Source organism: Pagrus pagrus (assembly GCF_965226575.1).
Source record: "Pagrus pagrus genome assembly, chromosome: 23".
NCBI lineage: Eukaryota > Metazoa > Chordata > Actinopteri > Spariformes > Sparidae > Pagrus > Pagrus pagrus.
In genome coordinates this window covers 7,001,881-7,026,144 of record NC_140205.1, presented here as the reverse complement: position 1 = coordinate 7,026,144, position 24,264 = coordinate 7,001,881, and the positions used below count along the sequence as shown (strand labels likewise).

At 40.2% G+C, this 24,264-nt stretch overlaps 3 protein-coding genes and 1 long non-coding RNA gene across 5 annotated transcripts in view; 2 read left to right on the top strand and 2 right to left on the bottom strand.

The window, feature by feature from the left end:
* The window catches only part of LOC311252313, a 29,617-nt gene extending 10,892 nt beyond the window's left edge, over positions 1-18,725 (bottom strand). For both annotated transcript variants that reach the window (XR_014621514.1, XR_014621515.1), the window contains exon 1: positions 18,439-18,725. This is a non-coding gene — a long non-coding RNA (uncharacterized lncRNA). The remainder of the gene's footprint in view (positions 1-18,438) is intronic.
* Positions 4,625-13,639, top strand: LOC311252311 (fibroblast growth factor 4B-like). The gene is made up of 3 exons (XM_084345373.1): positions 4,625-5,589; positions 6,087-6,190; positions 9,001-13,639. The coding sequence occupies exons 1-3, from the start codon at positions 5,256-5,258 to the stop codon at positions 9,175-9,177; spliced, it is 615 nt and encodes a 204-aa protein (XP_084201499.1). The 5' UTR covers positions 4,625-5,255; the 3' UTR covers positions 9,178-13,639.
* On the top strand, positions 14,942-17,180 carry fgf23 (fibroblast growth factor 23; the record flags this gene model as incomplete). Its single annotated transcript, XM_084345372.1, has 3 exons — positions 14,942-15,790; positions 15,891-15,994; positions 16,734-17,180. The coding sequence occupies exons 1-3, from the start codon at positions 15,556-15,558 to the stop codon at positions 17,178-17,180; spliced, it is 786 nt and encodes a 261-aa protein (XP_084201498.1). The 5' UTR covers positions 14,942-15,555.
* A 992-nt stretch (positions 18,726-19,717) lies between the features above and the next one.
* tigarb (TP53 induced glycolysis regulatory phosphatase b) lies at positions 19,718-23,998 on the bottom strand. The gene is made up of 6 exons (XM_084345194.1): positions 23,917-23,998; positions 23,609-23,646; positions 23,365-23,486; positions 21,397-21,474; positions 21,181-21,291; positions 19,718-20,556 (listed from the first exon to the last, which is right to left on the bottom strand). Exons 1-6 carry the CDS (start codon positions 23,946-23,948, stop codon positions 20,128-20,130), a joined length of 810 nt encoding a protein of 269 aa, XP_084201320.1. The 5' UTR covers positions 23,949-23,998; the 3' UTR covers positions 19,718-20,127.
* Between the last annotated feature and the right edge of the window lie 266 nt (positions 23,999-24,264).

Here is a 24,264-nt window from a genome sequence, read left to right as displayed (position 1 = left end):
CTTCAGTCTAGAGCTGCAACCATAAGTTAATTAATCGCTTCGTTGATCAACAGAAAATTAATCTGCAGCTATTTAAATAAGAGAACTTCACTGTTTTTGCACATGAAATTCAGTTTACTTGTCACAAAGAGTACTGCTACTGACCCGGACGTCCATTTCTAAGCGAACCTGCTACACAAACTGCAGGCGTGACATTTGAAAGAAGAGAGTGTTGAAGAGGCAGGAAGGTTGTAATAAAAGACACACTTGAGTTGCATTATGGGAAATGTAGGCTCCAGTGTTTTTGAAGATTCGACATATACTATGCTTCTTAAAGGCAGGATATCTTGACCTCTACTGCTTCAAATTTGACCATTCCTGTTTGAATCTGTCTCTTGTGAGCCCCCCAACAATTTGGAAGTGCAACATTATATCACTATGGTACCCCTTTAAGATATGTTTTCAGCAAAAATGCCATGTATATGATGATTTTTTAATCTTAGAATCATAGTAAATTGAATATCTTTAGGTTTTTAGGCTGCTGGTCGGAAAAAAGGGGCTTCTTTCACTATTTTCTGATATTTAAAAAAATAAATAAACAGCATATTAAATCAATTAATATTTAAAGATAAGCCAAAAATGCATTTACTCCTGATTATTGCATTACAAAAAGGTGTTGTTACTAAAATAGCAGCCTCAGCGTCATGCCAGTACGACAGTATTAGCAGAATTAATCTCAAGGGCTCAGCACCGTCTCACCACCCACTCTCCATTGATTGAAGTTACACTCTGTCAATAAACCAGTAGTTTTGTCTATTCAGGCTGTTGGTTGCCTTGGATTGCATAGCCTTGTGCTTACACAGCAAATCAAGAGGCTGTCTCATTAATTTGCTATCCGATGTGGTTCAGTCTATCTGCTCCACTGTGACTAAAAAGTCCTGGTTTTCTCTATCAAGACAGTTTGTCTTGAGGGGAACAGAAATGTCGACAGAAAACTTGATGTCAATCTGTCTAACAGTTTTTGAGGCATTTTACTCAATATTGCAGATGTCAGTTGTGCTAAATCGAAGGTCAGAGGATCACGAAAGTCTCATGAAGGACTCATCTTTCCAGTAGTTTTTATGAAATATAAGTCCTGACAAAAGTGGTGGACTTATTGCTAAAAATGTAAATCCATGTCAAGTAAAGTAAATACGATATGTAACTACTGCCGCTAGGTGTCAAAACAAAACAAAAGGCCAGAGGGAGCAAGCAGGCATAGCCACTGTAGCTGCTAAGAGTCAGGTGCATAGCCAGACCTTCTGGAGGAATAAACACCCATCAGATTCTGCTCTGATCTGAAGCTTTTTACCAACGGGAAGAGGGCTAAGAGATTACTTTATAACTTTTGGGATTAAAAAGATTTGTCTTCACTCCTGTTTATCAACCTGACTGCAGCAGGGGTCTGCAGAGGTGACCTCCATTGTTAGATGTTTATACACATAATTGCTGACTGCAGCCGTAGGGAAAATCTTCTTCATGAACATAAGGTTACAGAGAGTAGAGGGGAACTGGCGTCTCTGGTGAGTGCTGAATTCACTGAGAGTTGACCTGTTGACCTAGTTTATGACATATCTGATTTGACTTAGGCACACATTTTCACAGACGAGATAATGTTTTAAATTATTACTCATGTTAAGTTTAGTCTGGCTTGCAAACTTCTCTATCCCTTTTTCTGAGCTTAAACATTGTTGGAAACATCCAGGATAATGTTGAAGTACACAACTCAACAAAACATATAACTGAGGTCTAGTTGTATTTAGACATTTTAATGCAGAACTCCTATATATTATATCTTTAATTGAAAGTATTATCTCCAAAACAAAGTATCAAAAGTAAATGAATGCTGTGAGTGTTAAATGATTAATGACATATTGAGAGATTGTTTCTACTGATGCATTAATATTTACGTGTCTTTTTGTTGTAGCAGGTTGAGGTAGAGCTAATTAAAGCTACTTTTGTTGGAATACATTTCATAAACTGATGTTTTAAAAGTAAAAATCCAAAAATCAGCAAGTAACTGCAGCTGTCAGATAAATCTAGTGGAGTAGATGTATAAATTTGAGGTGAATACAAGTGGTTTGCAGCAATGTAACAGTTTCAAGGTATACCGTGGTGTGAATATTGAGGGTATTGAATTCTACCATATTAGTGTTATTAAAAATTTATATTTTTAAAGAATATATCAAGTTTCATGCCTGTCAGGACATAATATTTTGTTTTCTCCCCCTTTTTTAACTCTTTTAAGTACTTGGACATTATTACAATAAATACATTCACTATAAAAATGTATTTTCCCTGTAGTAATGTCGACAGCATAGAGCATATGAAAACTTATTTGCAAATTAAAATGTATTTATAATGACTGTCCACATGCATAAATACATTTCTGTCGCGATTCACCGTATATGCACATTTTAAGACGTACTGTATGAAATGTTTTGTTTGTTTGTTGTTTTTCCGTCATGGGTTGTCTTGCCACTGCTGTTTATCGGCAACAAGGCCTCTGCGGTTGCTAAGGTGGGCCTGAGGCTCCCTGGCAGCCTAGAGCACCTCGGGGCCCCAGAGCCTGGTGCTGTGTGACGCGTTTGGAATTCCCCCGAGCCTTCATCTCCTACCAGCACCCTGCAGGACGGGATGCAAACAGGGGATGTAAAGAAGGGTGAACCCACTGCACTCAGCTCGGATTTATTTTTATTTGCCCGACATTTTAAGCACATTTTTAGAAATATTTATTTATTTATGTTATATTTATATGAAATATTTATAAGGGAAAATAGTATAGCATAGAATGAGACATGTCAACTTGGATATAAAGCACAAATGTGTAATGGGACCAAATGCACATTTCCTGTACCGCTTTATTTCTGGACCTGACCTCGATGCAATAACCAAAACCATGCCATGTATTCGATTCATGCAGGGTACATTATTCTGTTAGTTGCAGAGTGTGTTACTTACAATAATAACGCGCAATCTGACCAGGCGAAATATCTGGTTATGTAAACTTCCTGAACAAACAGCTAAGGAAGTGTCAGACAGGATCGCCATTCGCTCTCCTGTGACTGTTTTTACACCTTCCTTCTAAATAAGGCAGCAGGCTGCCAGGACATATGACCACCGTCCCGATTTGGGTTCTGGACACAGTATCCATCCATCCATCCCATGATTGCTCAACGCCAATGAAAGTCACACACGTACACACACACACACACACACACACACACACACACACACACACACACACACACACACTCCCTCCCCTCCTTCCTGCAGGTCTCCCATGTGAAGAAGAGCTGCATCAGGTCAGCCACAATTAGCCAGAGGAAGACTAAAAAAATAGGTTAGATTACCTTCAAAATAAAAGTATACAGCGTCACAACTAACTTATTTCTTTGACTTTAATCTATCGAGTATATAAATTTTGTTATATGAAAATAAAATGTAGGAGAAGAAATACAATAAAACTGTTTTTTTCAAGTTTAGGTTTTTTGCCTCAGTTAATGAACATTTATTTAAAATTTTGCCCTAATCCAACGTAAATCAGCCTAATTCTTCAGATTAAGTGTTTATGAAACGTAATAAAAATAGTTGTTCTAATCCATTAGTCGATGTTTGCTATTTTAAAACAATTAATAACATTTGCTGTTTTTTTCACCTGATTTACTGAACTTAACTACACTTTTGGACTACAGTAAACTCTTTGTAATCAGAACTAAACTTTGTTTTGATTAGTATCATTTAACCTTCTAAAAAAATCACCACAGACAAGAGGCTTTGTTTTTAAGTTATTATTTTAGCCAACTGTATTTATACTCCCCCATTTTTCTTTGAAACATACACGTGGGTAATATATTAATGTAAAAAAACAACAACTTAAAGGATAAGTTCACCCAAAAATGGTGAATTTAAATAATACATTTTTTATTTAAGTTATTTACACCGTTTCTAAAGCAGACCCTGCTGGAAGCTGGTGCACAAGCGTGACAGCGTTGAGGGCATAAATAATGTCTTTTTTAAAATTAAATTGGGATCTCGGGACTTCCAGAGACTTAGATTATGTCGGAAGAGCTCTCAACAAGTCCCCATCTATTTCAGATGTTTAGCAGAATGCTGCAACGCTGTTTTGCTGCAGAGCTCTAGAAATGTTTGTGGATTGTGAAACTTCACCCTTGTACGTTTTGGGTGAACTGTTCCTTCAAACTGTTCAAGTAAGATGAGGAAGGTCAGTCAGCACGTCTCAGCAGAAAATTACACCAGTTTCTGTTTGACTGCGAAAAATTTCTCAATCTCACCTCAACTTTGCTGAGAGGAAGTTTGGCTAGACGACTAGCCGGCATGATCAGCAGACGTTAGTCACAAACTGATTGGAAGTTAAACTGCAATAACTCTTGCCAACTTCGAGGTCTGCTGAGGGGAAGTTAGTCATACAAGTGGGAAATTAAAATGGTCGGATCAACAGCTAGAAGTTTCCTGGAAATGTGTTACAGAAATAACCAACTATTTCTTAAATGCTTAGTAGAAAATAGCAGAATCATTAAATCGTGCTGCGATAAATATTGTGGAAATTTTAAATACGTTTCAAATATGTCACCACCTACTTCCATGACGTTTGCAGACGTGTAAACGGAAGTGTTGCCAAAAGGTCGCTGCTCGTGATTTTATTTTGAAAAGCACCACAGGAAACGCTTCTCCTCGTCCTGTCCGGCTTGTTGGCGCTGATGTTGAAGGTGCAGCACCCCCCATCATTCCTATCAGAACTGCTGCTGCTGGGGTCCTGCAACTCTCTCTCTCTCCCTCTCTCTCTCTTTCTCTCTCTCCTCCTACACCTCCTCTTCCTCCTCCTCCTCCTCCTCCTCCCATCTCCCACTTTTGATGGGGGGGTGCAGCGGTGAAGTCACAGTGATGTCATTTTAGGATGTGAGAGTCGAGCAAGGTGAGCTGGTTTTGCGGTGAGTGGTGTCCCCTCCACGGCCAGCGTTGCCTGTACAGAGGCGCGGAGCGGCGAAAGATGATCATCGCCACCGGCACCAATTCAAGCTCCGCCGCGCTCCGTCCCTCTCCTCCTCCTCCTGCTGCTGCCGCCGCTGCTGCTGCTCACACCTCGGGCTATGGGGCCTTGATCTGCCTTGATCCCGAAATAAGCCTTTACCACCACCATGCCAAAGGACAACACATCAGAAGAGTTGCATTTCTAGGGCAGGTAACTTTGACCACGTGCCCCAAAGGTGAACTGGATGGCCATTGCGCAAAGGTGCCTCTACAGCATGTCCAGGACGCACTGGACGCTGCCGGCAGTGATTGTACTGTGGACTTCTCTGTGGGGGATCGCTTCATCTTACCCGCTTCCGAGCAGGACTAATGCGACTTTATTGGAGAAGAAGTGGGAGACGCTGTTCTCCCGCTCCTATCTGGGGATAAGCGGGGGGAAATCGGAGCTGAACTGGGAGAGTGACTATTTGCAGGGCATCAAAAGAGTGCGACGACTGTACTGCAACGTGGGCATTGGGTTTCACCTGCAGGTGCTCCCGGATGGCAGGATAAGCGGTGCACACAATGAGAACCAATACAGTGAGTCGCATCCGGGCGCAGGAGAGAGAGAGAGAGAGAAAAAAAAAGCGCTGGACCCGAAAAAAGAGCGTAACCCAATGCGCAGGGGAGGGCAGGGCGGGCTGTGTAAAAGTTCGAGCGGCTCACTTGTCTTTGCATGATATTTAATAAGAGGTGTCGGCATGGTTGAAAGTTTCCCAAAGCAAAAACAGTGTGCTGAGTGTTCCTCACATCCGTGCAGCGCGAAGCCAAAAACATGACATGAATGCTTGGAGCCAGTTTAGACGCTCACTTATTTTTACCCCTGCAGCAGGACACACACACACACTCTCTCTCTCACACACACACACACAGAGACGCACACTCACACACATAATGTTGAGGTGATTATACCAAAGAGAGCATCATCCAGTCGCAATGCACCTGCAAGGTTACACCCATCACTGCTGCAGAGGCCAGCAAACTCGCAGCGACTCTCCTGTCTGCGCTCTCTCTAACAGTATGTGTCTCCCCTTCAGGTCTGATAGAGATCTCCGCCGTGGACCGAGGAGTGATCAGCCTGTTCGGAGTGAAGAGTGAGCTGTTTGTCGCAATGAACAGCAGGGGAAGGTTATACGGAACGGTACGACACACACACACACAGGCACACAGGCACACACACACACAGTACTCAGTGTAAGATGAGTTCATGTAGCTGCTGCATCCCTGCGTTTATGAGCGCTGTTGTGTTATTAATATGCTCTGATGATAGGGGGGTTTTTCACAGTGCAGTCCAAGGAGTCCCATAGCAGAAGGCTTTAGAGACAAAATCACATCCTGCACTCAAGTAAAAGTAGCAATACCGTACGGTGAAAGTACTCTGTTACAAGTTTTACTCAAGTAAAAGTGCAGAAATGTAATCAACTAAATGTAAAAAGTGCTATTTTTTAAATATATTATGACTGTAAGCAGCATGTAACTGATCGAGAGGAAGCAAATTTCAACTAATTTATACACTTTTTAACAATTCGTCATATTTGAAAAACTGATCACGTGGTTTTTATGTAAAATCTGCAAAGTCACTATTAAAATGCTCAGTTATTTCCCTCTGAAAGAGAAATAAAAGGTAGCATACAGAATATTTTTTGTAGCAAACTAGAGCCTGAAAGATACTTTATTATAATGGGAGTAAACAAATGTTTTGCAATGATCCCTCTAATGAGGTTAATCAAACACTTAATACATAATATTGGCCAACTGATATATTGGTCAGGCTCTCAATATTATGACTGTTAACAGCATGTAACTGGTCGAGGGAAGCAAATTTTAACTAATCAATACACTTTTAGGTGATTTGGTTCTTAACAATTCATCATATTTTAAAAACTGATCATATAGGTTTTTATGTAAAATCTGCAAAGTCACTATTAGATTAAATTAATTGAGTAAAAAGCTCCATATTTCTCTCTGAGATGCACTGAAGGAGAAATAAAGAGAGTTGGGTCACTTACTGAATGCAAATTACACAATGATAATAATAATTTTTGCAATAAAGTAGAGCCCGAGTGAAGTAGAGCCTGAACTGATATATCGGTCGGGCTCTAAATATTATGACTGTTAACAGCATGTAACTGGTCGAGAGGAGCATGATTCAGCTAATTAAAGGATTAAAGTTCAGCTCACCCCATAATGAAAATTCATTCATTGTCTACTCAGCCTCATGATGATAAAGTCCGGTGAAGTTTCATCGTCCACAGAACATTTCTGGAGCTTCACAGCAAAACGGCGTTGCAGCGTTCTCCTAAATAACTGAGGTAGATGGGGACTTGTTCTAAAACGTAAAAAAACAACCTCGTCAGTAAAAGTAATTAGTTAGATTCAACCACTGGAATCTGTATATTCACCACTAAGTTTAACAAAGCAGATGCTAAACTTACAGTGAACATACATCTGTCATGGCTGATTATTAACATGCAAACAAAAAAGAGAGCATCTATTTCAGTTTGTGGTCTGGATTTAAAAGTAGGTCACTTAGAAAAGAGAACCAACAAAATGGTTTGTTGTGACGATCAATGTGACCATTGTTTACAGTAACTTCTGGGTAGAAAACCAGCATCACGCATTAGCTTACATACAATTTAATTTCAAAGTTTGTGCATCTAACTCAAAACTGGCAGTAAGTCTGAGATGTCCCTGTTGTGAAGATAGCAAAGAGGCTCACATAGCGATATAGTACATGAAATGAACGTCAAATAGGTCGGACCAACGTGTTTCACTAAATATCTTGACACGTTACAGTTATGACTGAAAATGACAACAGAAATATACAAGTTTCCTGATTTCTCTTATCTCCACAATGCAAGTCAACCGACAGTTTTCTAACTGGAAGTGACTGTTGTTGTTGTTGTTGTTGTTGTTAGCGCAACATCACGTTGATTCTGTTTATATGTTTATTTAGGAAGCACAAGCTGGTCTTTTAGCAAGTTTTGTATTAATACATGTTTAAGAAATACTGAAAAATCACCTTTTTAAACTTAGACTAACAATATTTTTTACAGTATGCTTGTCAGTGATTTTTGAACATGTATCGTAGAGGTTTTTTTGTTTAATGCTCTGTATTATCATTATTATACCATGGAAACACGTTACATACAGTATTCAGTGCATGCAGTACTTGATATAGTATTTAATGGTCGTAACTGTCCAGTTGATTCAGCTTCATTAAAAAGCAATGTGGAGCTCGTAAAATCTATTTTAATGTTACAATAAAAGATCTAACAGCTTAATGTATGCATTGCTGGCTATCAAACATCATTACTTCTCTTAATCATTAATGTTGAGTGTTGAAAGTACCATAATCTACTCGCTCGGGTTCATACCCTTCCCTTCTCACTCTTTAAAGACAGTTTCTCAACTAAAGTAGATGTGGACTTTGTTTTAAAATGTATAAAATGGCTCCATACAGCTTGTCCCTGAAGCCCAGAGATCCTAAATTAATTTGGAAAGACATTGTTTACACCCTGGACCCACAGTTCAGCTCGTGCTCCCGCTGCATGCTAAAGCTTAGTGGCAACAGTGAAAATTTACCATCTACATGGTTGTTTAGGAGAATGCTGCAACACCGTCTTGCTGTGAAGCTTCAGAAATGTTTTGTAGACTACAAAACTTCTACAAGCTTGTCAACAGCATAGTCAGATAATTACTTAATTTTCATTTTTGGTGCGAACCTTTAATGTATAGTTCAGCAGTAAAAGCCGGAGGCTGGTATCCGCATTCAAATTTCTTTTGCAACAACATGCCACCTCCTCCAGTTTCCCTCGAAGCATGCTTTGTAGGCAGGCTGTCTGCCAAAGTAAAGGTCACATGGAGACCATGCATATGTTGTGATCTTCATCGTGTGTCTGCCATGAGATTTACTGACCCCCTCTTTCTATCTCTCTCTCTCGTTTTTAGAGAGTCTTCGTGGAAGAGTGCAAGTTCAAGGAGACTTTGCTGCCCAACAACTACAACGCCTATGAGTCTTTTGTTTACAAGGGCTTCTATATCGCCCTCAGCAAGCATGGCCGCGTAAAGAGAGGCAACAAGGCCACCACCGCCATGACTGTCACACATTTCCTCCCGCGGCTATGAGAGAAACTGGCAATAACTCACTAATTTGCACATGTGGATGTTCTTCCAGGTAACACAGAAATGCATAGTCGTGATATACACACCGATGGACTGCGAGAGAAAACACAAATATTTATTCTGTTTATATATATATGTATATTTGGATAGCTATCTTTCTATATGTTCTGTGCTGCTTATTGTTTTTATGGACGGGGAGAGTTGCCTGTCTCACTTTACCTTGGTGCTTGCTGTAACTGAACTACGTGTCACTTCCTTTTTTGAGATGGAGGATGAGCTATATCCTGTGCTTTTAAAGAGTGAAATGAATACTTTTTATTACCTCAAAGAACCACTTTACTAGATTAAGGGATGCATGGACTTATGCGCAAATATCTGCTAAGTTTTATCGTTTCTTTCAAACCTTTGAGCGCTTGATGGCTCCCTGCTCGATTATCGATGTCCGGCAGTGGGGGGAAAACTTAAATGCACTACCTTTGCTGCACGATTTAAAGGTGCCTTGGTGTTCCCACTTGTGGCCCCCTTAAACTTGCATGTAAGAGACACCCACTGGAGTCAGAAATAGGGCTGACACTCCGGGGAGGGCCTCAGATGGGGGGGGGAGGGTTTGACTATCTCTGGTTTATTTTCTTTTCTGTAATTAGATCGATTAAGTAATATACAATCTGTGGTTGAGACCAGAGAGCGGTCAGCCATGGAGGCTGGCACGAGGCCATGAGTTTGACTGTGTGGCATCGCCAGCATATAAACAGGGTGGATCATCTATCTATCTAAGCATGGAGGACATTTTTGTTTGGATGTGTGGACTGAACGGATAGATTTGCGAGCGCACAGTAGAAATGCACCTGCACATTGTCTTGGACGGAGCTCCTGCAGTGAAGCAGGTTGCTGTCTTTGAATCGCAAAGCTTAAGCTGCTGCTGAAAAATGATGTCTACCGTCCATGAAAACCAATGAAAAACGATGTATATATAGTTGCAAATGTAAAAGAAGAATTCAGGAGCTTTTTAACGCTGCTTTGTCGCAGTTGCCTGAGCGAGGCAAAAAGAGTTCAGGTTGCACAGTTAACCATCGATGATGGTGCCTAAATGTTTCGGTGAGAGTCGTCCCCACATGTTTCTTGTCTCTTTTAATTTATCTTTGTGCGTTTGGTGGAGTGTGTGCGTGTCCCGGGCCAATTCCTCCCACTTGTCTGTGAGCTCTGCAGCAGCACTGCAGTGGCAGCGAGGTGTTGGGAGCTGGAAGGAGGCTGGAGTTTTAAATGCAATTACGGAGAAGTCAATTGTTTGGCCCCGACTGAAGGACAGTGCGGTTGGTTGGCTGGATGCACGCTGTAAGAAGTGTCTTCATTGTTGAGGTTTACTTTGATTCATTTATTCTTTTATGACCAGTAGGTTTTAATTTTCCTCTTTTTGACTAAAACAAAACACAGCAGATGGACAGACAGTGGATAATTGAAAAGGGACAGGACAATAGAGCTACAAAGATTAAAAGATTCATTGATTAGCTGTCAACTTTTAATTTAATCACCAACTGAGTCATTTTTTTCGGGGGAAAAAAGGCTAAATTCTCTGATTTCAGCTTCTGAAATGTGAATGTTATTTTCAAGGTTACGGTCATTTTATTTGTCATTCTTCAGTCCCTTTATGTATTTTTTGCCAGACGGCAGCAGGGCTCTTCACTTCTGTGTGGCAGTAAACTGCATATCCTTGAGTTGTGGACAAAACAAGACATTTGAAGATGTTATCTTGGACATTTTGTAGACCAAACAAGTCGGTTAATTGAGTAAATAATTGATAGAGACAATCAAATTAATCCTCAGTTGCAGCCCTACAAAACATAGGAATTAAAAACTTTCTCATAAAAAGTTTGTAATTGGACAGCCAATGTCACTGTTGACAATTTGAACTAATATTGTGACTAGCGGTGTCGCAAGAGCGTAAGTTAACCAAAGATAAATTGGATTGCTAAACAGCAAAAACAGGTGATTGTGCGTTCCCTAGGTTTAAGCTTGATTTTAAAGGAGACCTATTACACTTTTTCCTCTCCTTGAGTGATATATCTGTTCTCGTGCATGTAAAAGAATCGATTAAACACAGCTGCTCTGTTGTTGTAATCGGTGCTGGCTCAGGCGTGTGTGAGCTGACTAATCAGACCAGACTGGGTATTCAGGAGGGGGGGGGGGCCTTAAAGAGACAGGAGCTAAAACAGAGCGTTTCAGACAGAGGAGGAATACAGTGCTGCTGGACAGAGTGAGAAAAACTGATGTGTTTTTTGAGCATTAAAGCTTGTTAACCTACTCTAGCTGTAACCCAAACTAAAAATATGAACCCGAAAAAGAGCATAATATTTCCCCTTTAAAAAAGATGTTGAGCAGTAAAGCATGAGCTTAAAGAGAAAAATCTTTCTTACAAACTGGACCTTTAATAAGATATTAATATAAGGATTGGTATGCATAGCGGCAGTGTGTTTACAAAGCTTTGTGCACTCACTGCTATCATATGGACAAATATATAGTTAGCATCTTGTTACATGTTCCAAGGATGTTTTTCTTGCTTCACTCAGTTTCTGTGAATCTTACAGCGTGCATCCACCTGCATAACTCCTGCAGCTGTTTACTTGGAAAAAAAAAAAAACCCTGAATCTCACTCCGCTGTCAGCCTCCATCCGTCCTTGCATTCAGAGAGGAAACAGGACTATTTAAATCCAGGAAAGACGTATGCGAGGGAGCCGGCCCGCTCTCTTTGTTGTTTGTCAGACCCCCTGCAGGAATGTGAATATGCCAGGATGACAGGCAGCCTCCCACATACCTGAAAGCTCCCCCCCTCCTCCTTCTTTGAGCTCTGTCACCCCCGAACGCCCATCTCTGCCCGTCCCTCACCCGCTGCAGGCAGGGACCTTGGGATTCCAGCTGTAACCCAGGAGCTTCCTCCTCTCCTTTCAGCCTTTTTTAGTTCAAGGTCAGAGTCACGGACCAGCCTTGGCCCCAACCCCAGTGGCCAGGCGGGTTGGTCAGCTATATGGGTTGAACTGTTTCCATGAAATAGGAATTTCAAGTATCTTTTGACACAGGAAACACCTTACCTTATGCTTTTATCGAACAGATGGCTCGAGAGTTGCTCATACATAATTCCCTGCTTCACAATCTGCAATATTTCTTTAAAACAATCCTGCTCCTCTTTTCTGAATTTAGAGTCCCACCTCTTTAAAATGCAGCTCCACAACACGCTGTGCCCTTCCCTTTCCAAGTACTTGTGTTGGGATATTTCTGGGGAGGGGACATCTGCAGAGTTAATGCAGTGTGTGAGGAGCACAGTCACGCAGAGTCTCCTGCAGGACAGCACCAGAGCCATCCTCAGGATGAGCTCTCTGCTGCTGCTGCTGCTCCTGCTGCTTCCCCAAACACCTCTCACCACATACTGTCTCAGTATCACCTGCTGCTCAACCGTCTATGACGCACAGAACGATTCATAACAGTATTTTTCGCACAGATAAACCTCTCTTTTTTGTTTTTCAGGAGCTAAGCTCAAACAAAAAGACTTGTTGCTGCTGTCGATGAGGCTGCATGAAAAAGCACTGATGTACATTTCTTCTAGGGAGAAAATCATCATTTTTTGGTTTAAAAAGCAAACAAAATCCACTGTTTCAGCATTTTACGCTGAGGAAGGTGAACGGCAGCGAGCACTTCTCGTGCCTGCCTCACAAGTCAAAAGGTGTGACGTCTCTAGCAGCACCTTGCTAGCAATATCTTGATCATAAGCGAGTGTAAAGAAGGGAGTTGCTCGTGTTTTTGGATCCCTAAAGAGTGAAGGTGTGTGTCTAAAACAGAAAAAAACTCACCTTTCAGCTTTGACCAAAAAATGTTATCCAGATTTATCCTTCATCTCTTTGCTTTCCACTTATCATAGATCAAATTTAAATTAATTCAAGGTGAGGATTTTTTTTTTTTATGTTTAATGTACCATCATGCCCGAGCCCCGAGCTTAATAAGGGGTGTGTGCTACATGTGTTTCTTTCTTTAAACTCCTGCTCTATTCCTCTCATCTCTGTTCTCATATACCTCACCCTCTGCCTTAGTTTTGGTTTGCTGATGACTGTAAATGAAGACGAAACAAACATCAGTTCTTTGTTTCTGAAAACAGACAATGCTAAGTAAGAATATTAAAGTTTTTTCCTTTTATTTTTGTACGTATGTGCTGTGCACAGCAGTCTACTGTATTCCTGAGATAATAATAAAAGTTTTTTTTTTTTAACTGGTTGATGGCAGTGTCGTTCTCTCTTGAACTCTGACTTGAATGTGTATTTATCAGTGCTTAAGAAGTACTGAGTCAGACCCTTTCATCAGGTAAAAGTGCAAAAAGATCAGAAAAATTAACTTGAAGTATTCAAAGTTAAAGTCATTCTTCTGCAGAAAAATGGCCCCTCTGACTGTTGTAGCATAAATCATTAGATTATAAATAACTGATGCAACAATGAGTAAGCATTTTTTTTTTTCTGTTGCAGCTCTCATGATTTAAAATTAAAGGAACAGTGTCACCAAAAATTAAAATACCCTCATGCTGGTGGGAAGTCAGGTGAAGTTTTGTAGTCCATTTTTATATAAATTTGGGATCTCAGGCTTCTGGTGACCTGGATTACACCAGACGAGCTGTATGGAGCAATTTTATGTTTATTTTCAGTTTTGTTTTTTATGTTTTAAAACAAGTCTGCAGCTACTTCAGTTGTTTAGGAGAATGCTGCAACGATGTTTTGCAGCAGAGCACCAGAAATGTTTTGTGGACCAGGAAACAGAAACAGGAAACCCGACTTTCCATTGATGAGATAATGACTTAACTTTTATTTTTGGGTGAACTTCTCCTTTTAACTTGTTTGGTCAAGTGCTTCTCAACCTTGGGGTTGGGCCCCTCAACAGGGTCACAAGATAAATCGGGGCCCTGAACAAGCATTTAACAACGTAAAACCACTGTAAAATGGCAATTTATTGCTAATATACGAGACATTGTTGCATCGGAGCTTCTTGCTACAGTTATTTATATACATAAACACTAAGAACTAAGAAATATTTCTGTTGGTCACTTGCATTTCATTTTTTGAGAAGTTTAGAGAGGAAATCACTCTTTTGTTGAACTACAAACAACTTGTTAGGGTTGCAGCGGTGGTTTTAAGATATACCGTGGTATGAAAATTGGCATTATCATTCTGTCTGTAATCCTATCTAAGGTATTCTGCTATATTAGTGTCATTAAAGTACATATATCTTTAACTTTATGTGAACCTTCATGTCTGTCAGGATTTATAATTTTGTGAACTTATAATAAAACCCTTCACTTTTCATGTGAAAACCTGAAATACAGGTACATAACTCATACATAACTCTAAATCTGAAAGTAAACAGTAAGTATATAGCCATCAGATACATTTAAAGTTAGAACAGAAATAGTCAAAACTGTACAGTGCTTGAGGAAATACAAAATTATCTACTTTAACTTTGAGATTTAACTCTACGAAGTTATCTTGATTTTTCTACAACTGGAAGTGGGTTGCGAGTTAAATTCCCTGGAGAAATAAACATTTTATTCTTAAAAGATGTTGAATGGTTTCTGTGGTTCAACTTTCAGTAGTAATCTCTGCACTAGTAAACAGTTTGAATGTCCTGTGCTGAAACTACAGCACCCAAAAATAGTGAAGCCAGTCAAACTTCCAGCGTCGCAGAGTAAAATATACTAAGTAAGGAAATAGCCCCCTCTGCTGGTGAAGGTGTGAAAATGTCGAGCTTGGAAGGTGCGTAAAAGCAGCAAACAATCAAACTATGACTAAACGTCTCGTCCATTGTGGTTTAACAGAACTGTAAAATATATTATATGATGCCTGATTCATTACTAATCAAGAATTCTGGAGTTTGCACGAATTTAAAAACCTCGATTTTAAATTTTTCACAACTTCCTAATTATATATTTTATCCGTATTTAATCAAATCATTTAAACACGATTCTGCATTTCTGTTTTCATTTCTGTTTTTTTATTTATTGCCCAATGCACCGTGTTTACAGTCTAAACTAAAACCAGAAGCAGTGGACTTTGGACCATTAGGAAACAGTCTGAGAATAATGTTTAAGGTGGATGAGTCAAGTCATGTCACCAAAAATAAGAGTCCTGCCTGACCAAGAGCATCGGGATAAACAGACAGAGGTGGAAGTGGCCCTTCCGCTGCTGCAAACCCGCACATCTGCTTTGGGGGCGAGTTTCTGTTTTTTTACGCAAAGGATGTGAGCAGGAGTGGCACTCAGGGGGCTTTAAATAGGATCTGTCTCCAAACTTTGGGACAACAGAGCATCTGAAAGCTTCCAGCAGCTCGCAGTGGAAACCACCGGTTTGCTCCAGGATGGACGTCAACAGGAGACTAAGGATGAGGGACACTGTGCTGGTGCTCCTGCTCGCTGTCCTCCAGGAATTTCCTCTCGGGGAAACGGCCGCGAACCCGTCGCCGCTGGTTGGATCCAACTGGGGGAACCCGAGGAGATACGTCCACCTGCAGACGTCCACAGACCTCAGCAACTTCTACTTGGAAATCAGATTAGACGGCACTGTGCGCAAAACTACAGTCAGGAGTTCTTATAGTAAGACATGTTCTCCTTTTTTTCAACAAAATAATGTTTGTTATGTGGCTCTGTTAAGTTCTGTCTTTAACACACTGTTATTTCCTTTTCTTTGCTGCAGGTGTGATTTTACTGAAAGCTGAGACAAGAGAGCGCATCGCCATCTTCGGCGTCAAAAGTAGCCGGTACCTGTGTATGGATTTGGAGGGCAACCCTTACAGCTCTGTAAGCCAATACTCACTTTCACTTCGACTGACTGTTACTAATAATTCAATCGATTCCTTGTTAGAAACGTTAAAATAAGAGGTCCTCTAACTTTGCACCCTTTTGAGGTTTTACGCATCATTTTTACACTTTCTTCATTTTACGCACAGACGTACTGCAACTATAAGTTGTATTTACATCAATTTCTTTTATTAATTTAATTACTCAGTTCGACTTATAGTAACTCTGAACAAAATCCATCCCCTCAACGTTTAGTTTTGTGTTTGGCAACTCTGTGGGGTTTTACGCACGGCTATTGGCAACTTTTTCTATCGTTTTTGCGGACTTTTACGCACAGAAAATACTGCAACTATATGTCCTTCAAACATTGATTCATTCATTAGATTTATTTTCGTATTATGTCATTGATAGCAAGTAAACAAACCTTTTGTAGTGACGGACATTATCTCAACATCGAGCATTTTTTTCCACAATATTTGGAATTTTCTGCGGATTTTTTTTTTTTTCATAAACCCCATCAAATGTCTGATTTAGATCTGAAGGAGATTGAAACGCCTTTCCTGTTCAGTTAAGTCGAGGATATTTAGTCTAGTATTATTACATCGGATATAACTAAAAGTTTGCTTAAAAAAAACAAAAAAAAAAACGACAAACTGAGGTTTAACATCTTGCATCTTGAAAAAAAAAACCAAAAACCTGGGTATTCCTACACTAAAGGCTGATTTTCTCCCTCTCTCAGCCCATCTGCCTCAGGGACGACTGTCTGTTCAACCACAGACTTCTGGAGAACAACCGGGACGTGTACTACTCCAGCCGGACCGGCATCCTGTTCAACCTGGAAGGCTCCCGGCAGGTGTTCACAGCGGGCCAGAACGTGCCGCAGACCTCGCTCTTCCTGCCCAAGAAGAACACGGTGCCGCTGGAGCGTCTCCTGCTGCACAGGGAGAAGAGGAACCAGGTGGTGGATCCCTCCGACCCGCACAACGTCTTATTGGGTCAGACCGAGGAGGGCTCGGACTCCCGGGCCGTGCCGGAGGACGACGCAGACCTGGAGGTGGAGGTGGAGGTTGGAGACGATGGGCGCAACGTGTCCCGGGAGACGCCGCTGGCTCCGTCCACCCACGACCCTTGGAACGTGTACTCGTTCAACCAGGCCAGCCCCCGGAGCTCCGGGACCATGGGGTGATTTCAGTGCTGACTTTTACTGATACGGATATATTTACCTTAGTCTGAGTGAGTCCGAGTTTAACTTTTAGTTTGTGATCATATGAGGGAAAGAAGCATTAACGTCAGACTTTTATTTTGAAAACAAAGAACGCCATTCAGGGTCTATGGAAGCCCAGTTGCGCCAAAACAAGACAGGAATTCAAAATCATTGAATTAATTGTGACTATCTGATTTCATGGACTTGCAGCCCCTTTTGCACAATTTATAGTGTTAAAACACAATGTTTTGTTCATCTCCTGCAGATTTTAGTTAAATCCATAGGGGGTATGTGTTTTACCTGGAGTCATCTTATCTACCATGAATATTTTGTTTTTTGTGGATACAGGGATTTCACCACAGCTAAAAATGTCTTAATGTGCCAAGATGAGTGATTTTAATCCATTTCCCATCTCCATCTATTACAATTTTATTGACTGGCATTTTCTCACACTGGGCTATAGCTTCGATGAGAAATGGCAGTAAAAAATGACTGAATTATTCATGCAAACTGTTCTTCCCTGAAGAACGATATGATTTATTTAGCAAGTATGCAATTACTTATCAATTCCTGTTTGTTTGTCGTAGTGGTCTCTTCTCATTGAGGTTCTTACAGCTGGTCTGAGAAACCCACCTTTCAAAGGGACTTTCATATTATCTCAAGACAGAAGCCTATCTTAGCCTACCTCTGGTAAACCGAAATATATATACACGAATATACTTAAGAGTGGCATTTAGTAGAGCTAAGGTTAAGTTTTGCCTATATTTTAAAGTCCTAAGTTTACTTGGCTATAGAAGATTTGAAGTTTGTTTATAGATTTTGAACCTAAAACAGAAATTCTGATTACTACAATCACAGTATTTGTTGTGTTAATGTATCTGTATGTGTATAATCCATTTCATGACTTGAAGGAATATTACTACAGGGTAAACAACCTTTACAGAGCAGTCATCTTGATATCAAATCTGAACTCTTATTATTATGTGATATTACAGGTGCTGGGCACCACCAGCAAAAAAGGAAAAAAAAAACAGTCCCAAAGAGTATTTATTTATTTAATTCCATTCCTTTGTTGTTATTTATGGTATTTATAAGGATGCTTTTCAGTTAAATGTACAAATAAGAAAACATGGTTTGTCTTTGAATGTATGAGTTGGAGTTGTAGGTGGAGTGTTGCTTGAATTTGGGACAAAATAAACTTATAAAGGAAACGTGTGAAGTGTCGTGTGTTGTGTGTTACCTGTGAGTTTCCAGGCTTTGTTGTCTGAGAGGCCATGAACACGTTTAACATGTTTAACATTGACCCAGTTCCTCCGCAGTTCCGCTCATTAGCCGCACTTTAACAGCCCTTCCGCTTAATTAGCACGCAGGTACATGAGCCACATCTGAGTCACGTCGCTCTAAAAGTGCACTTTGTGCCATTTTTACCTCAACTAACTGTTAAATTGCTCAATGTTCCCCCATTAGCCCATTAACCTTTGACATGTTAGCTAACTGAATAGTTTTGGGAAATACGTTTCCGCTGTTGTGGTTGCCATGCAACCAGTTGAGATTCCCGGAAGTTACCACAACCGGAAACACAAACATTTGAAGAAACGCTTATTTATACTAATTTTTGTTCCATATTATAAAAACACAACACACAGTGTGTTAATAAGTGGGCTTTAGAGGAGATGGTAGACAGATTTAGTTAGCAAAAACACAGCCTAGTTAGCTGTTTCCGGTGTTTATGCTATGCTATGCTATGCTAAGCTAAGCTAAAACAAGCTAACCATAGGTGGAGAGCGAGATAGCATCTTTCCCACAATGAGATGTTGCACTGGCAGCAGGATTGAAGCTCTTAGAGAGTGTTTGCACGACTCAAACTAATCCTGTTTTAGTCTCTGGCCCCCTCTGTACATAGTCTGTTGTTTTCACTCAGTTCCTGCCTCAGAACTTGCTGGATAAGCAGAATATGCACAACATTTAAATAGTTTATGATGAAAAAACACCCAAATCCAAATTATTTCCTGTTATATTGTGTTATGTTAAGTTGGAGTAGTCTTGTGGACATCCACAAAAGGATAGGTAGGACAGGTGCTGGATTACAATGACCTTTGGTGCCAACTTTCTAACTTAAATGGAATTAGTTTTTTATATTTATATTGCATACTTTGCAACCTATTGATTGAAGGTTTGTGCAGGAGTCCTTTGAATTATGGCCAAAAAACACATTTTCTTTTTCACTCAGTTGAGATTAAAAGTGACTATGAATAAAACAGTGTTGCTGTCATCATGTTATATTGCAATAAGTAAATACAATATAATATATAAGTCAAATGAGCAGCACAACTGCAAAACCAGAGAATCTGACATACTCCACTTGTGTTCCTATCAAGACCGCATGTGTGTGATTACTATAGTGATGACAGGAACATCAAATCTCCTCCAAATACTGTATAAAGGCTTTGTATAGACGGTCCTTCCACTATATCCAGTTATATTTTGTCATGTGTAAATGCATAAAACTCATCACACAGTCAGTGTTTTCAGGTTGTATTGCACAAGTTAAATGAGCAGCACACAGGAGACACATCAACTTGAAAATGCCACACCTATCTACAGTGTTCAATAATACTTTAAATAGTTCTGACTTTGGTATAACATCATAAAATCAATAATAAAATAACCAATATTGAACGAAGTACAACAGTAGTGCTTAACTGGCCCACAGTCAGGAGCATGATGAAATGGTCTGACAATACAGTACTGCACAATTACTTTGTCAAACACAATTTACCATGTGTATTGTTGCATTCAGTTGCCTGTGGTAACTCTGAGGTCTGTGCCTTTTATTTCCCTTTATTGTTCATGATTGTGCCCGTCAGATACTGTGTACATATGCACACAAACAGTACTTAATGCATAATTCCCTTTCTTTCCCTCTACACTATTCAGCAGCCGTGAGGTTTTCCAGGTGATCCTTCCTGTTGGTGAAGACGCAGCGCACAGCTGAGAGGACCGGGCTGGAGTCGGACCGGCTCAGAGTGAAAATGAAGCGACTGATGCCTGTGTTTGGACAGGGTGAAAACAGCTGCGACATCCTCACCCCTGCAGGCAGAGAGCACTCCAAGTCCTCTACGAGGTGCTTGACGGCTACTCGGATGTAAGCCCCGTGGCTCACAGCCAGAACGTGGACCGGCACTCCCTGGAGACCGTCGTCAGCTGACGCACCCAGAGCTGAGGCAGCAGCAGCAGTGTCGTTCGCAGAATCTTCAGCCTCTGATGATCCAGCAGAAGCGTCCGGTCTTGACCAACCGTGTTCATCCAGCATTTGCTTGAAAAGGACTTTGAGGAATTTTTTGAATCGTAGCCTCACCTGGAAGCAAAGTGACAGTGAACCAGAGCTAAGAAGACTCCTGTCTTGTTTGTGGCTACCAAAGCAGGTATGGATGTTGTCCTAACCCTAACCAAGTGTATGTATGTATAAATATGTACTATTCAAGAAACGTTGGGTTGCAACATAAAGAAACATGTTTTAACTTATGTGGTTTTGCAGAGGTGTACTGTGCCATCATTAATCCAGGCAATAAGGCTCAATATAAAACTACAAATCAACTGAATCAACTGAAAATATTTATTGTCTTAAAGCTTAAAACAAGGCGGTTACTTATTTAATGACAGGCTGATATTATTGATATACATCACTGTCATTCAACAATGTGCACATGCCAGATCTATTCATCTACATGAATTAGCTTCAGGGTTTTTCACATTACTATTTGTGAGTGTAATACTACACTACTACGACACTGACATTTTTAACAGTCATCAGTCCAGAAACTAAGTTTTTGAATGCATGTATGCAAAATGGCCACTAGATGGCGATGCTGCCCAAGCAAAACACTCTTGACCTTGACTTTCCATGTGGCTGATTTCAACTTATTTACTGGCATGGTACAATCAGTTTCCAAATGATGAATGCTTAGTAAGTCTGACTCACCTGGTCTAAAGTTTCTCCCCCTGGAGGGGTGAAGTCACGACATGACTGACCGGCAGCGTTGGCCATGTTCTTCAGATCCTCTTTGGGACGTCCTTCAGCAACACCGAAACCCTGCATGAACAACGCAACCACAACGCAGAGCTCAGATAAGAAACTAATGCAGTTCATCATTTAAGGTTTGATATCTGGAAGTCGTACAAAGACAACAGATCTTACCCTCTCTCTGAGTAACGGCTCCAAAACCATCTCCGTGCCAGAACAGTGAGGGTTGTTTCTCAGAATTATTTCAGCTGTCTGATGGAGGAAACGTATTCTGGAAATTACTGACTCAAAACTAAGCGCCAAAAGTATCTGCCATGGTCAAACGAAAAACTCATTAATACTTTGTCAGCATCAGTGAGTCAAAGACCACAGAGACATGAATGTTCACACAACTATTTCATAACTGGAAGTCTTAAACATGCATCCTGTTTGTCAGTGGTTTTCTCCACAAGCAGAGGAAAAGTACAGTGCAGTTTACTGATTTGACAGAATTATTTGTCCCTGATGGGAAAGAAACAAGCAACACATATTCATGACTCAACAGATTCCCGTGTATACAATCATTGTTTAGAGATAAAGGGGTCTGAAGCTCTTAAGTCCAATCACAGAGCTTCCTTTGGATCAAAACAGCAAAAGTTTTATTTGCCAGTGATTTCTTAAATTAAATGATGTCAGAAACTGGCACTTAGCATCATAAAAAGTACCTCAAGGCCAAGTTGACAGTAGTACTATTTTCAGTGTATGAGCACAAGATCAGTAGTGTACTGTACCATTACTGTAGCCCTAATACTGTTTTACACACATCATCACACAGATATATGGCGGCAAATTATCGCACAAGCGTTGTTTAATATGTTAATGGTTAAAGGGAAAATGTGTTAAGTCTGTCTGGAAGAGATCTGCCAGGTCTGGAATCATTTTACTAAAAAGGTCACTGATGTAAGCAGTCGATGACACAGAGACACGTCACTAGAAGAGAGTTGCCAGGAAAACCATTGTTTTTCTATGGTGCGCCGTGTCTGGCGTGCGCTCCTGTCTAGCACCATGTTTCCCATTTTTGCAAAGGCGTTTTTGATGTGGTCACATCAGAAGTGACGAGTAGCACGATGGTCTAGCTTTATTACTTTATTTAATTCATCAGTGGTCAAGGTCATAGTACCTATAAAAGATCTCTGTGCTGTCATCATCTTTATAAACCTGATAAATCATCCTATTACGCTACATTACATACTCTTTCTTTATCCAAACCATTCAATCCTTACACAGAAATGAGTCCTGAAGGTTTTAATGGATGAAGCTGCAAATCCAAATCGAATCAAAGCAAAAACAAATCCAATAAAAAGACCAAAATCCGCAACATATGTTAATCTGTCTCTCAATACTTTCTGACTTTCCTGTTGAAGTTGTAAATCTCTAAAAATGGGTCACAAAAAGCCTAAAGTCTTAATAAATAAAGACAAAAACATTAAGGTCAACAGGAGATGATTATAGACAGTGTATACGCCCAGAGGGTGAGTAAGAGGAAGCCAATTCATGAAGTGCTTAAGAACAAACTGTAAAACTTACAAATGAATGCAAACAAGAGCAAATAGTGCATTTATTGGGGACTATATTCAGCTGCGGATTGATACACTTTTGGTGCTCAAGTGAGAAACTTTCAGCAAGATGGTGCACGCAGTAAAACTAAAATAAGATAAACTACAGTGCCAAGGTTCATGGTAGTAAAAGAACACGTCACTCTGTGAGACTCATTGATGTGTTTTTATTAGTTCCTGGGCAACAGTGGAGGAATAAGATCCGTCAGAGGATACGTATCAGTTCGTTGTTGGTTTTCGTGAGATTGTTTTGGCAATGAGAAAAGTATCAAGTATCACCAGACTTATTGTTTGATATGCCAGCAGAACTACACAGACACAGCAGCCGATCCACATGATCTGACAGTACAATAAACCAACTGTCTCAGACAATATGCAGGAGGCAGCAGGGCACTGATTCTTCTGTCACTGTCACATAATCTGTGTGTGTCATGTCCAGACTGTAGACGACTTGTTACGGCCCAGCTGCCAGCTTCTCCTGTCAGGGCACTTCCGCCTCAGTGAAGCAACAACACTGACTAATTAAAAATGAATGAGTCTGTCTCACCTGTATGGCTCTCTGTAGGTTACTGACAATCGCATTGTTGAATGGGATGTCTCTGAGGTATTTTCCTACCGCCTCACCCTGCTGCGCACCTGTTTCTGACAGCAGCGTGTCCACACCTTGTCCTACACAAAACAGTACAATGGAAATTAGTGTTAATCATGTCTTATAATGTGTCCTGTAACATGTAAGATTATTTTTAAGGATTATTATTAAGGACATGTTAAGGCAGACTTTAACAACGTACCTTGAAGCAGCTTTTGTCTGTTGTAGTCTGTTTCCCCACTGTGTGAAAATACAGCAATATCATTGAATTAGCTTCACATCAACCATATCGATCTATGTTTACTGAAGACAACAAGCCCTGTCTTTAAATAAACAGCTCACTGAACAGACTGAACACGATGTTCACGTTAAGTTACTCGAGTCTTTCTGTTAACTCAACACATTCAGCCGCCATAGTTCACACAAACTGACAGGACACACTGTAAATGTACAATATAATCACATAATCGACATTATTAATCATTATCGAGCCTGGAAATAATCACTTACTGTCGTACGAGTGTTAAACTAAATGTAAACATTTTCAGCAGCGGCTCTCTCCGTGCTACTTCCTGGTTGAGCTGTTGATACGTAACGTAACCCTTTGCGTCATGACGCAAATCAAAACCGCATTGCAGAGCTACGTAAAGAAAAAATCCCTAATATTCACATTTTCTCTTGTAAATTTCGCACCTATTTATGGAAATTATACATTGAAATTTAGATAATTCCTCCTGTTTGAAATAACCTTTGTTTATTACAGTAAAAAAGTTAATAAATCTTTAATATATGTGAAAACTCTATATTTTAGTCACATTTAGCCCATATTTTATACATAAAAAACATGTTTTTAGCCTG

Coding starts and splice junctions, on each gene's coding strand:
- tigarb (XM_084345194.1), bottom strand. CDS start 23,948: ATGTTTACATTTAGTTTAACACTCGTACGACA. Junction 23,647..23,916: donor AGTTTAACACTCGTACGACA/GTAAGTGATTAT, acceptor ATTTTCACACAG/TGGGGAAACAGACTACAACA. Junction 20,557..21,180: donor GGGGAGAAACTTTAGACCAG/GTGAGTCAGACT, acceptor CTTTGCTTCCAG/GTGAGGCTACGATTCAAAAA.
- LOC311252311 (XM_084345373.1), top strand. CDS start 5,256: ATGGCCATTGCGCAAAGGTGCCTCTACAGCATGTCCAGGACGCACTGG. Junction 5,590..6,086: donor ACACAATGAGAACCAATACA/GTGAGTCGCATC, acceptor TCTCCCCTTCAG/GTCTGATAGAGATCTCCGCC. Junction 6,191..9,000: donor GGGGAAGGTTATACGGAACG/GTACGACACACA, acceptor TCTCGTTTTTAG/AGAGTCTTCGTGGAAGAGTG.